The sequence below is a fragment of the Macaca thibetana genome, chromosome 12, assembly GCF_024542745.1.
Source record: "Macaca thibetana thibetana isolate TM-01 chromosome 12, ASM2454274v1, whole genome shotgun sequence".
Classification (NCBI taxonomy): domain Eukaryota; kingdom Metazoa; phylum Chordata; class Mammalia; order Primates; family Cercopithecidae; genus Macaca; species Macaca thibetana.
In genome coordinates this window covers 23,548,873-23,561,138 of record NC_065589.1, presented here as the reverse complement: position 1 = coordinate 23,561,138, position 12,266 = coordinate 23,548,873, and the positions used below count along the sequence as shown (strand labels likewise).

The 12,266-nt window shown below is 44.7% G+C and overlaps 1 protein-coding gene across 1 annotated transcript in view; it reads right to left on the bottom strand.

The window, feature by feature from the left end:
- Positions 1–677: 677 nt before the first annotated feature.
- NHEJ1 (non-homologous end joining factor 1) overlaps positions 678–12,266 on the bottom strand; it is an 87,983-nt gene continuing 76,394 nt past the window's right edge. Inside the window, exons 6-8 of the mRNA XM_050752449.1 lie at positions 3,766–3,883; positions 2,924–3,042; positions 678–2,142 (exon numbers count right to left, since the gene is read on the bottom strand). Coding sequence (XP_050608406.1) covers positions 2,068–2,142; positions 2,924–3,042; positions 3,766–3,883 — 312 coding nt within the window. The 3' untranslated portion in view covers positions 678–2,067. The remainder of the gene's footprint in view (positions 2,143–2,923; positions 3,043–3,765; positions 3,884–12,266) is intronic.

The following is a 12,266-nucleotide window of genomic DNA, read 5'->3' as shown; positions in this document are numbered from 1 at the left end:
GGCAGGAGAATCGCTTGCACACAGGAGGTGGAGGTTGCAGTGAGCCAAAATCGTGCCATTGTACTCCAGCCTGGGCAACAAGAGCAAGACTCCATTTCAAAAAAAAAAAAAAGAAAGAAAGAAACGAAAAGGCAAAGTAAGCCAGCTGATAGGCTGTTTTTATTTAGTTCCCAATTCACTTCGATGACAGTCACTACCACATAGCACACTCTAGGGTCCTCTGGTCTGGGGGTAAAGTTATCAGCAGTGACTGGGAAGGAGCCTTGGTGGAGCTCTCAGACTCTGCTAGCAGGAAAAAGCATGAGGGTAAGTCCTGGAGTCCTCAAGAGCTCCTTCCTTGAAGAGGCCCAGGGGAGTAGAACATCCTATTGAAAAGAGGCAAGGTCATGGGATACAGACGTTTACAGTGGGAGACTGGAAAGAAGGACCTAATGTCCTTTCTGGAAAATAAATGTTTTCATTAGTGTATATAATAATGCTGCGAAGAACTCAGCTGTCTGGGCTTAAATTCTGGCTGTCACTTATTAGCTGTACGATCTTTGATAAGTCACTTACTCATTCAAGACCCAATTTCTTAGTGGGTTAACAGCATCTTCCTCATACAATGCCATGAGGATCAATGTCAGGTGCTCATTAGAGTACCTGGTATACATTAACTGCTCAATAAATGTTAGCTATTTATTATTGTTTTTCTTTTTTTTTTTTTTTTTTGAGATGGAGTCTAGCTCTGTTGCCCAGGCTGGAGTGCAGTGGCCGGATCTCAGCTCACTGCAAGCCCCGCCTCCCGGGTTCACGCCATTCTCCTGCCTCAGCCTCCCGAGTAGCTGGGAGTACAGGCGCCCGCCACCTCGCCCGGCTAATTTTTTTTGTATTTTAGTAGAGACGGGGTTTCACCGTGTTAGCCAGGATGGTCTCGATCTCCTGAACTCGTGATCCGCCCGTCTCGGCCTCCCAAAGTGCTGGGATTACAGGCTTGAGCCACCGCGCCCGGCCAGCCACCGCGCCCGGCCTGTTTTTCTTATTATAATTATTTTATTATTGTTTGATCATCTTCTCTTGAGACTTGACATCAGGACAGAAACACCAGTATATATACAAGATATATGAATAAGGAGGCATTTAACCATCACAAGTAAATAAACCAGAAATGGGACAGGCATGGTGGTTCATGCCTGTAAACCCAGCACTTTGGGAGGCTGAGGTGGGCAGTGATCTCACTAGAGCCCAGGAGTTTAAGACCTGCCTGGGCAACATGGCAAAGCCTTGTCTCCACACACACAAAAAATACAAAAATTAGCTAGGCGTGGTGGTGTGTGCCTTTAGTCCCAGTTACTCAGGAGGATGAGGTGGGAGGATCGATAAACTACCCCGCATGGTAGTTTAACCTGTTGCCTATACTTTGGAAACAAAGAGAAAAATGCATTCAAGTTTGACACAAGAAAGTAGCAATCATCTATCTATCTTGTGCCCACCATGAAGAGAGTTCTCAAGATCGAAGTTTCCAAATGGAGGTTTAGCTCTGGCCACTGTAGAGAAGTTTAAGAAGAATCTGAAGGACTGGACTGATGGCTAGACTTCATCCAGAGACAACAATGGGGTGGTACCCAGTGAAGTGAATTGGGTTATGAGTTCCACAGCATAAGTGATCCCAAAAGCAGGGGAGTGTGAGTGCTTCTTATTCCATGCAAAAGACAGAAGTGGGTCTCTGAGGAGTGTCGGGGGCTGGCTGGCTAGAGACTCTAGGGAAAGGTAGACAAGGCTCCCTGAGTGTGTGGTGCTTTCTTGCTGACTTGTCCTATATACCTAAAGTCCATGGTAGAAACCTGAATCTACAGAACCTCCACCAAAAGAGAGGAGAGCATGGGATTCTCAGAGACTGGCTTCCACTTGAATAGGAAGGCCAATTCCCTGTGGACCTGTCAACATGAACTTCAGTTTTCTTGCCCTTACAGTAGGCCTCTGACTGGGTCACTGTTTTAGAAATATTGCTGCCATGCAAGCTTCTTTCAAGGTGAAGCTTGGAAGCTATTCTCCAAGTCCATCCTCAGCAGCTGAGGCCACAACAGGTTAACTGAAGAGCCCCCTTGGCTTCTTCCTCTTGACCTTTGACAGCTGAGGTCTCTGCAGAGGGCCTGAAGTACCCTAGAAAAAAGGGAACCCAAGTTAGTAGGGGTTTTGAAATAGTTCCACTGAAATTAGGAAAGGAACTTTCTTCCTCTCATGGCTCCTGGTTAGGATGAGGCCTTCTTTTTTTTTTTTCGCCCAGGCTGGAGTACATGGACACAATCATAGCTCACTGCAGCCTTGAACTCCTGGGCTCGAGCAATCCGCCTGCCTCAGCCTCCAAAGCAGCTGAGACCACAGGCACATGCCGCCATATCTGGCTAATTTTGTTTTTTGTAAAGATAGGGTTTACTTTGTTGCCCAGGTTGGTCTCAAACTCCTGACTTCAAGTGATCCTCCTGCCTTGGCCTCCCACAGGTTGTGATAACAAGCGTGAGCCACCATGCCCAGCTAGAAAGAAGAGGCATTCAGGAAGTGTCTGACATAGGTATTTTGAAGTCTATGTCAGGCAGCAAATGTGATATAAGACCCTAAGCAGGAGATGGAGATGTCCCTTCTCCCCCAAGGAACAGCCTCGCTGACTATCACTGGTCATCACTGGCCATCACTGGAAGTGGGATAAGGTGAAAGAGGAGTCGAGGCACATCATTCTTACAAGAACTACAGAGAAGAGACAGCAAGGGAAGATGTGCAAGACCATGACTCTCCATCTAGACACCTACAATTTGGAGCCTGGTCACAAATATCCCTCAATATTGTTGAGGCAGTGCCAATGAAGTAGCAGTTCCAGGGACCACTGGTTTGGGGGATATAGGTGCCAACTCTCAGAACACCATCCAAGAAGCTGCTCATGACTTACTGTGGACTCTTTCTCAGGCACTGAGAGGGTTAGAGCTGAGGAGACCAGTTGTTCTGGCTGGTTTACACATTGGCTATGAATTCCTTGCGGGGAAGCACTGTTTGAGGTCTGAGGATCTCCTGAAATCAGAAAGATCAAGAGAAGATAGTGATAAATGCCTTCTTCTTACCAGGAAGACATTAGTATTCACCAAGCATTCTGATAAAGGCCAGGGTTTGGTACAAATATGTAAGTAGACAGAAGTAGCCACAGGTCCAACTTCCAGCTGACTTTCAGAAAGCCCTGTTTCTGCTATGAAGATTTCCCCAGGCCCACTTTCAGCAGGTAGGATGAGAGTTTCCTTTACTCAAAATAGCCAGCTGTTCTTCTACATATTCCCTGACATGTCTCAGGTATGGAGATTAACTTTTTTTTTTTTTTAAGAGATGAGGTTTTTGCTATGTTGTCCAGGCTGGTCTCAAACTCCTGGCCTTTCCTACCTTGGCCTCCCAAAGTGCTAGGTTACTGGTGTGAGCCACTGCACCCAGCCAGGGAAACTAATCTTTCTCCTGGTTCTTTTGCTAACCCTTCTAAGCACCTAGACCAGAGCCACCCAATCAAACTTTCTGCAGTGATGGAAATGTTCTGTGTCTGCACTAACTTGGTAGCCACCAGCCACATGTGGCTACTAATCACGTGAAATGAGGCTGGTGCAAAAGAGAAAATACATTTTTAGTATTATTTCATTTTTATTAATTTAAACTTAAATAGTTATATGCGGCTAGAAAACTATCATATTGGACAGCATAAACCTAGATCCTAATTGTATCCTCAGACAGACCAGGTACCTCTGGAGTGCTCACCAGTGCCTTGATGCTTCTGTCCCACTTGGACCTCTTGTTTGGTGACTGCCATATACAGATTCTGCAGATTCATGACAAAGGGCTTTCCATCACCAATGCTGCATGCCTCTGGCAGTTTCTGTAAGAGAGAGGAGATACTGTCATTAGTTACACTGTACTGCTGGAGAAGCGATCTAATACCCCACATGCAGAACTGGCATCAACCCCAAATGAATATAAAGCAGTTAGATCCAATAGGGGGCGTCCATATCCAAGCCTGGTGGCACCAATATAAAGATTTCTCGGGACATCTCCTCTGAAGGGCAACTCCAAATGTATATCTTATTTCCCCTAATCCTTAGGTCTATTATGTTTTCCCATGAATACCCTATAGATTTCTAGGCTCTTTTTCCAAAGGGATGATTTCCTAGAGGGCTACTTTAGGAAATTATTTCTCCTAAATTTTCCCTGAGCTGAACAAATTACTATTTTCATTAAATTCATTCCTAAACTAGAGAAACATGATAAAATTCAGGATAAAGGAGAGAGCGCAAAATGGTAATGACAGACTGAAACACAAGAAAAAATTATGGAGCTGTGATGTTCAGGCAGAGGAGACAGGAAAAACAAAGCTGACAAAACTTTTGAGGCCCCCTGCCATTTTCCATTCCCCACTGCTGTCCCACACTCCTTTACTCTATCACCCACATGCTCACAGTGGGCTGAGATTCCTCCAAGGGGGTGAAAACTGTTCTTGAGGGGTAAAAAAAATTTACTCTTTTAAAGCATAAAGCGTGCACACACATACACACACACACACACAGCATACATAGATTTTTTGGTATATCTATGGCATTAAAATTTCCTGAGAGGGAGTGATTAGGCAAAAAATGTCTTAAAAGGTTCCTCAGGGAAGTGATAATTTTTAAAAGGCTGAGAAACACTGTTATGATTACATTATATTTATCTGTTTCCTTCACTACAGAATGAACTGTGGACTTATATCCAGAGCAAAATGATTTGCCTAGTTGTAGTTTCATACACTTGGCTGAACTGGGTTGAGGGAATGGCTGAAGACTGAACAAAGTGCAATAAAAATGAGATGAAAGCGTAGGGTATCTAGTGGTCCCAAACCTGGCTGCACTTCGGAATCTTGGAAAGGGCCCAGAACTATTTCACCTGTTCCTAGGCGTGCAAATCACCATGGTTCCCAGCCAAGTTAGCAGGTCCCCAAGAGCAGCCATGCCAGCAGCTCACATGGGAACCAACCCAAGAATCCTGGATTGGCCCATATCGTGGGTCAAGGGCACCTTTTTGTGCTATAAGGGCATTCATTTCTGAAAGCCCCTCGTGGGAGAAAGATAGAAAAGAGAAAATGTGAGAAACAGGAAAGCAGGTGCTGAACCAGTCAGGATAGCTGAAAACTTTGTTGATTACCAGGAAATGTCACATACATTTCTACTCCAACCCTATCCCCATAAAGACTATATCAGGCCTGGACTTTCACTGGAAACCACAGGCAATGAATCAGTGCCCCGAGTCCAAACTTTGCCTCTAGCCAGTAATCACACTAGGAGTCTAACAGCCCTCTGGCAGCATTCCCTGAGGAATGAACTGAAACAGGGAAGGTAAACTATCAGGCCACACCACCTCTACCCTACCTCACTCTACTTCCTAAGTTCAGCTCTCTAACTCTCAAGACACCGCCTTCAAAAGAGGGTTCTCTCCTCCACAGCCAGAGAGCCCTGATGGTGGGGAGGCAAACAGCTGCCCTCCTTCCTTATATATTGACCTCTAGCATCTCCCTTCATACTACCCAAGAAATACAGCCTCTCTTAGGGTCACTCATACATGACTTGGTAGGCACTGTGCTATCTACACAAATGGGTTAGGCAGAATGAGGCAGTCCAGAGTCATTTCCTCCTGCCCTTTCCATGGAATCAAACAGATTCATCAATTTTTCAGGGTGACCTTCACTCAGCTCAAGTATTTAACCTCAAAATGAAGTGCCAGAAATGTTGGACCTGTGTCTAAATGTGGAAACTAATCTAAGCCCTTCCTCTGTCCTTCCCCTTCTCAGAGAGATCTGGTCCTGCAGTTGCTGGCAAAGTTATTCCACCTGACCATCTATTCTCAGAAAAGTCCTAGCAACAGCATATTGCTATAATTGTCGAATACTTAAATATGCTAGACATTGCTCTAAGTACTTAAAATGTATTAAACCATTTTTGTGTTTTCTACTACTATTTTCCTGGCATCTAGAAGAACGCTGAGGTCACCTCACGGTAGAGGCTCAGTAACTATGTGTGAATAAATGAGCACAGTAGGCACTAGCATGACCCCGTTTGGCTGAGATGGTCCCAGCTAGTAAGTGGTGGCACAGGGTTAGAGCCCAGGCAGTCTGGCTTCAGGGCCCACACATATAATTACTATCCTATTTACTTCCCTGAACAGCAAAATTTTAGTCAAAAGGGCAATCCAGCTTCTCCGAGGATCACAACCTGCAATCCTTCACATCCCAGATGACCTGCCATCCAGCTGAGGAACAAGTTCCCCAAGGTGTCAAGAAAAGGGAGCAGATAAAAAGGAGACAGCTGGACCAGACTGGAACCCGTGGGAGCTGAGAGACCATACTCTTAATCCCATTCTAGCCATTCCCCATTATCACAGATTCCTTGGGCCTCATTCTCAAAATATACTAGGGAAGAGAGGTGGAGAGGCAGGAGCTTGGGAAAGAGAAACATTAGCTCCTGGGGCAGGACAATGGTAGTGGCTATCTGGGGCAGGCAGCAGAGATCAAAGGGAGAATGCTGGAGTCAGGAGTAAGTAAAGTAAATAGTGCCCCCTGCCATAGGTGCGACTGAGCCAGGAGCACGATGTACCAGCCACAATGCGGGTCACTGCCCAAAGTGGGGAGGGAAAGAAGAGTCAGGTCAGCCTACTTGTAGAATGTGTTCATCTGATTAACCCAGAATCAATTCTAGTAAGCAAAAAAGTTACTGAGAGTCTGCTATGTGCCAGGCACTACAGGATTCAAGGCAGGGGAAACCGATGCATCAATCCTTCCCTCATAACAGGTCTGAGTTAATAAAAAAATAGTAACTCAGAGTCCCTACCTCAAAGATTTGCATGTGGGAGATAGGCAGACATATGTTGTTTTGTTTTATTTTTCAAGTGATTTGCTATAACAGAGTTCTAAACAAAGGGTAATAGGGAACCAGAGAAGAAGAAAGGGATGAATTTTGACACAGAATTCTGCAAAAAGCATCAGAGGTGGTGACATTAAGACAAGCCTTGCAAAGTTAGACTTTGGATGTGCTGGAAGTAAGTGAAGCATAAAGGTGTGAAGACAGGATATGTGGATGTGTCTCATGGGAAACAAGACTAGAAGGCTAAGTTCACATTCACTAGTTTGCAAAGGACTTCATTTTTTAAGGTTATGCCCAAGGGAATTTCCTTTTGTTTCACAAAGTGGCTTTCTCTGCTCTACAACTGTTTGCCAAAGCTTCCTTGGCTCCAAACTAGCATTGATGGAACAACGAGGAATCCAGAGCTGCTTCCAGGCTTCGCTTTTTAGATTCTCTGTTACATTTACCTAAACTCTTAGTACTTCCTCATTACTTACTTCTAGTAGTGTGATTTTTCAACAGCCACAAGAGCTATATTACTCTCCCATCTCCAGTTCGCTGGGACTTTGGACCCTGGTATACAGCCATACCAGAAACTTTAGGCAAACCAAAGTGACAGAAATCCTGTAGGGCATTTTATTTCCCCTTCTTGTCCCTGTTGCAGCCCATCTTGGTTCTGAGGGTCCAACCTCCCCTCTTTAGAGGTAACTCTCATCTTCATGAGGTCTAAACTCACTCCCAGTGGTCCAGAAAACCCAAGACTCTCTCAGGATTTTCTAGAGAGCTTCCAATTAGCATTTTCAACTACAAATACAAAATCTGCCTCTCCTCCCTGCCTTACTTTCCTCTGAGTTTCAGAAAAGAAACTTCTAGAATCCTGGGTAAGAAAGGCTAGATCTGATCTACTGCTCACCCTATAAATATGGGCCCACAGTCTGAGGATACAGGTTTAATGAAGAAAAAGGGAAAATAAGCTAACTGGAGCTCTCCAGAGTCAGCCTTTGAGCATGTCTTTGGTTCTGGCACCCGCCCCAGAAACTGGCACAGCCCCAAGGCCCTGGCACTAACCATCACAATATCGCAAGGGCAGGGCTCACAACACGTGACTTCCCTAAGAGTAAGAATTCCGCTCCTCCCTCTTGCAATGTGGTAAACATTGCTGGTCTGGATACAAACTTCCTTCCCTCGGGAGCCCGGGTCTCCACTTAGGGAATCACAGCAATGTGAACCATCAGCTTCCCTTAGGAATAAGAGCACATTAGAAAACTCTTCTAAGGTCTCAAATGGCCAGGGAATTTGCCAGAATAAAGAGAAAGGAACAAGAAATGTAGTTTAGGAAGAAGACTCTAAAGAGAAGGACTCTTCAAGAAACGTAACTCCCCCTCTGCCAATCCATTCATATTTAACAAATATTTGCTGATCATCTACTGTGGTGTTTGGGACTATTTAGATGCTGGGAATACGGTAGTGAACAAAAGAGATAAAATTCCCTGCTCTCTTGAAGTTTACATTCTAGAGGGGAGATCACCAACAAATATATAGCTAATTAAAATGTATACTCTGTGAGATGGTACTATTACCATCCAAATGAAATCCCTAAATCAAAGATAATCTGAAATGGCCCTGGATCCACGACACAGACCCAACTGCAGTAGTAAAACGCTGAGAGTCAGAAGGAAAGATGAACCCAATGCATGAGGATAGTATCAAGGTTTAAAAAAGAAAGCCCAAAGTAGCTTCTCACTCAAAGAGGAAGAAGCAAGGCTATTCAGGAATTAGAAAAAAAAAAAAAGAAATACACTTTAAGTTCTGGCCTTAAGGTCTCCAAGATGTGGATTTGTACCTAAGGTGGTCTTCTACTGGCTAGCTGTGGCACTGTGGGCAAGCCATCATACTTAATGGTTTACTGTGAGAGAGAGGGGAGGGAAAGGAGAGACACTGGGAGTCAGGCACTGAGGGATCAAGACTAACAACATTTACATCACAGAATATGTGAAAGAATTAAATGAGAGAATTGAGTAAGTGCCCAAGAAATGTCTGTTCCTTCCCTTTGCAAGGCACACTGAGACTTTTCTTGCCTGGCCCTACTCCAGTGAGTGCTAAGTGGACTTAAGAAATGCCCTAATGATAAAGTACATAAAGAAACCAGGTCTGATCCAATTACAGATGGTCCCTGACTTAGGATTTTTCTATTTTACTGATGATGTGAAAGTGATAGGCATTCATTACACTCCTTGACCTATGATGGGGCTATCTTTGGATAGTCTCATAAGTCAAAAACACACTTTCAACTCAGGATATTTTCTTTCTTTCCGCTTTTTTTTTTTTTTTTTTTTTTTGAGAAGAAGTCTTGCTCTGTCTCCCAGGCTGGAGTGCAATCTCCGCTCATTGCAACCTCCTTCTCCCAGGTTCAAGCGATTCTCCTGCCTCAGCCTCCCAAGCAGCTGGGACCATGGGCGCCTGCTGCCACGCCCACCTAATTTTTGTATTTTTAATAGAGATGGGGCTGTACCATGTTGGTCAGGATGGTCTCGAACTCCTGACCTCAGGTGATCCATCTGCCTTGGCCTCCCAAAGTGCTGGGGTTACAAGCATGAGCCACCACGCCTGGCTCTACTATTTTCAACTTAGGATGGATTTATTGGGATGCGGCCCCATTGTAAGTTGAGGAGCATCTGTATTAACTTCTCTCCATTGGTGTCCCAAAGCACACTATTATCCAGTCAAGGTCCAGATCAGGGAGACACAGAAATCTACCCAGTAACCTGTGGGTAGTTCACTGCCCACCATCACCACACTAGCCGACTCCTCGGTCTCTAGTAATGACCGAGGCAGCATGGCTTTTGCATCAGAAGATCCTGGGTTTAAATCCCGGCTTTGCCAGTTACCAGGTATGTTACTAACCCCTTTTAGCCTCTGTTCCCTTACCAGAAAAATGAGGAGACCAACAGCTACTTTGATGAGGCTGATGGAAGGATTCCATGGGATGATATGTTAAAGGGTGTCTGCTCAGTAGGTATTGTCTCCCTACCTCCCCCCAAATAGCCCCTGCTTCTCAAAGCTCTCCTTTACTCTCCAATTCTTCAGGACCTACCCAAGAGGCCAAGGTTTCATCTTCATTCTCTCCACCCTCTTTTCTGGGTGGCAAGTATAACAGTAAAGAGTAAAGCTCCTACTCTCTCCAGAAGCACACAAAGCACAAACAGCTTGCTTCCAACAACATTTTAGCAAGAGTATTCTGCACACCCCAACTGATCCCACAATGCTTGAACCAAGAACTCTCTCACCACCATTTCCTGCTTCCTAATGTGGCTTGTGCAAATGCTCTGCTATGTCATTTCCATTTTCAAGTAATATACACTCAATAAGGGCTATCTGGAAAACACAAAAATACGACCTGGAGATATAGATCATAAAAATAGCTAACAGCCAAATGGTTTTTGAGGGGATTAATTTCACAGTTTCCTCAGAGTCTGAGAGAAAAAATTCTCAGGACAGAGAAAAGAGATAGGGTGGTGATATCTGGATTTTTAGAAGACAACTGTTTCATTCTCCTTTCTCCTCATTTCAAATTTTCCATAGCAGCTCACTTGGATGAGCTATCTCTGAGTTTCAGGCAATAACCAACTCTGATACTGGGTCTCTCTCTCTGTCCTCACAGAATACCCCTCTATCAGTTCACTGATCAGAAACCTTGGTGATTTGGGAGAACACATAGTACCCTAAATACACAAGGCACACTGCCCTTGAAGGTCCAAATGTGAAACTGAAGAGACAGCTGACACTGCCCCTGTGTTTGGTCTGATTTAGCTTTGTTTGGGTCTGTCCCTGCAACAAGGTCTTCCCTGATCATGCTGCCCTGTTGCGGCCGACCTCGCCACGCTCTATGATTAGCCTCCAGCTCCTGAGCATCCACTCAGTGCTGGGCTATAAGGAAAAAGAACACACAGAAACCCAAACTTAATCTTTTGTTTAGGGACCTTGCAAATTAATTAAGTCATAGTCCAACTCGCCCCCCCCGACCTTTAAAAACAAGGTGGGAGAATGGATGCAGCCATACAGTCATATAGCAAACATGCATGTATGCAATCTAGTCAAGTTACTAAATCACTTTCTTTGTGGCCTCCCTTCAAAATGAGATAATTTTGCTGCCTCTCTCTCACGATGCTGTAAATGCAATGGAGTAAGATAGGTGCAGAGTTCAAAACAGTTTGAGACAAAGTCCAAGTCCTATGTATACTGTTCAGATTTTTCTGGTTCAGTCTGAGGCTTGGCTAGCTCTCTGGACTGCAGGGTCAGAAAAGGAGGGGGATGGGAAGAGAGACTATGAAAAGAGGTCCAAACAGAAGGCTTGAAAAATATTAGTAAGATTAACTTTGTAAATGCTTTCTATGTGCTAGGTACTTAGGCTATGCATTTTGACACATTACTGCAATTAACCTCCACTGTTACCCTATCAGTTGGGCTCTAAAATCATTCTCATTTTATTTATTTTTGGTTTTTTTAAGTTACTTATTTGTCATGACTTGAAGCCCAATCTCATTTTATATATAAGAAAACAAAGGCTTGAAGAGATTAAGTAACTTGACCAAGGTCACAGCAGAATGGGGAAACAGAAGGCCCAGGAAGTTGAACTCTAGAACCTACACTTGAATCACTATACTATAATGCCTCTTACCAATGAGACATCCATTTCTCCCTGCCATCTCCTACCCCTGTAAGGAAGTGGTCCCTGTTCTGAGGTCTAGTGGTACTAGAAGCTGGCTCTCACTTCTCTTCTTAAATCTCCAAATAGCTCAAGAGGCTGAAAGAGGGAAAAGACAAAATGCCCTCTAGAAAAGGAAAGCCTTACTTCACCCCTTGAGTGTCCTCCAAGTATACTGGAAAATCAGAAAAATGAATCTCTGGTATGGGAAGTCTCTAGACTTGAATCTCCTTTTAAAATAAGTACAGCCCCTCAGAGTCATAGCAGGAAGGCCCCTCAGCTCTGCCCCCAAAGAAAAATAATGGTAAAGGGAGTGGAAGTGAAGGTGGGGGTGGGGCAGTAGCTCTCATAAGAGCCCTTTGTGGTGGCTGCCTCTGAAAGGAGGTTTTGCTAGACAAGGTGGAACTTCTCAAGGTGACAAGCAAATGGTACAGACTGAGCTGTGACCCTCTGCTTGCTCTATAGCCACCCCCTCCCCTTTGGAGGGCCAGAGCCTAAACTGTCCCTGGAGCCCCACCCAGCCCCAGCACAAACCATGGCTTTCTAGTCTGGAGGGCAACTAACGAGCAGCAGAGGGGCTTGGGGAACGAAAGTGGTTTCCTGGGGGGGACGGATCCTCAGAGCCCCTCAAAGTGTAGGAGCAACTCTCATTCGTTCTTTTCTCTACTCCCACTCCTTCTCCAAGAAGA